The sequence below is a fragment of the Mitosporidium daphniae genome (genome assembly GCF_000760515.2).
Source record: "Mitosporidium daphniae strain UGP3 chromosome Unknown contig-379, whole genome shotgun sequence".
In the NCBI taxonomy this organism is placed as follows: domain Eukaryota; kingdom Fungi; phylum Microsporidia; genus Mitosporidium; species Mitosporidium daphniae.
In genome coordinates this window covers 1-996 of record NW_013546424.1, presented here as the reverse complement: position 1 = coordinate 996, position 996 = coordinate 1, and the positions used below count along the sequence as shown (strand labels likewise).

General features: G+C 39.5%; 1 protein-coding gene across 1 annotated transcript; it reads right to left on the bottom strand.

Moving 5' to 3' along the window:
* Nucleotides 1-599: 599 nt before the first annotated feature.
* On the bottom strand, nt 600-996 carry DI09_381p10 (uncharacterized protein; the record flags this gene model as incomplete). Its single annotated transcript, XM_013382367.1, has 1 exon — nt 600-996. A coding segment is annotated over one exon (397 nt), but the record flags the coding sequence as incomplete, so codon positions are not given.

Below are 996 nucleotides of genomic sequence, written 5' to 3'. Positions count from 1 at the left end.
CCTGGGATGATGAAACATTATCAATTTTAAAGCAAAATGAATCCAAAGACGGGGTCTTTAAACCTGCATCTCGAACATCCGAAATGTCGAATGAAATTTTTTCTGCTTTTGTTGGGGAAGGGAGAATTCCAGATGAAATTACTGCCTGCCTGCCTGATTTCAGATGAACTGCAATAAGTTGATAATGGTATTCATCATCCCAGGTCTTATGAAAATCTGGCCCACGAATCGGGAACAATAGAGATATTGAGAATGGAAGATTTCCGATGATTGTACCGGGATACTGTACAAAGATATCGCCAAAGGCACCTGTATGCAAACCACTTGAGGTAGAGATACCAAAAAGCAAATGAGTGAGCAAAAAAGTAACCACAAATGGGGATCGCATTATAATAAATAAAAATTTTAATTACTAGCATGGTGAAAGTTTAATGGTCCGCCAATCAAGGAGGTGGATCATCAAAATGAGTTGGAATTTAATGAAGCGCCACGAAAACAAATAAACGTGCATTACCTGCAATATAAATGGCAGTCTATAAGAAGGCAAGATGGCGGGAGAACATATTTTATACACAAATTTATTTAAACTTGCAAAAATGCTAACACGAGACCCTGTGCTTTTTTGCATCCTCCTTCATCTCCAGCAATCGAGCATTCCTCTCTTCCTCGGTCATAGGCCATGTTTTGTGCCCCTTTTTCTCTTTTTGAATATTTCCACGAAGTGGAGTGGAAATAGACCGACTTGATCTTGAGCTCCATTCGCTTATATCGCTTCTAGCAGAATTCTCACTGTTGGATCTCGAGGTGCCTTTTGAATTAGCGAGCTTAATAATTGCCTCTTGTTCTTTCTTTTTGATCGCAAATAACGGATCTTCCCTAATCTTTGCCTCCATGTCTTTTTTGAGCAGATGAACTGAATGGGACAATGTTGGGATTTGGTCCTTATTTTCGGATGAATTTTTTGTCGATGGCTTGAAAAAGTCGGGTGCATCGTTG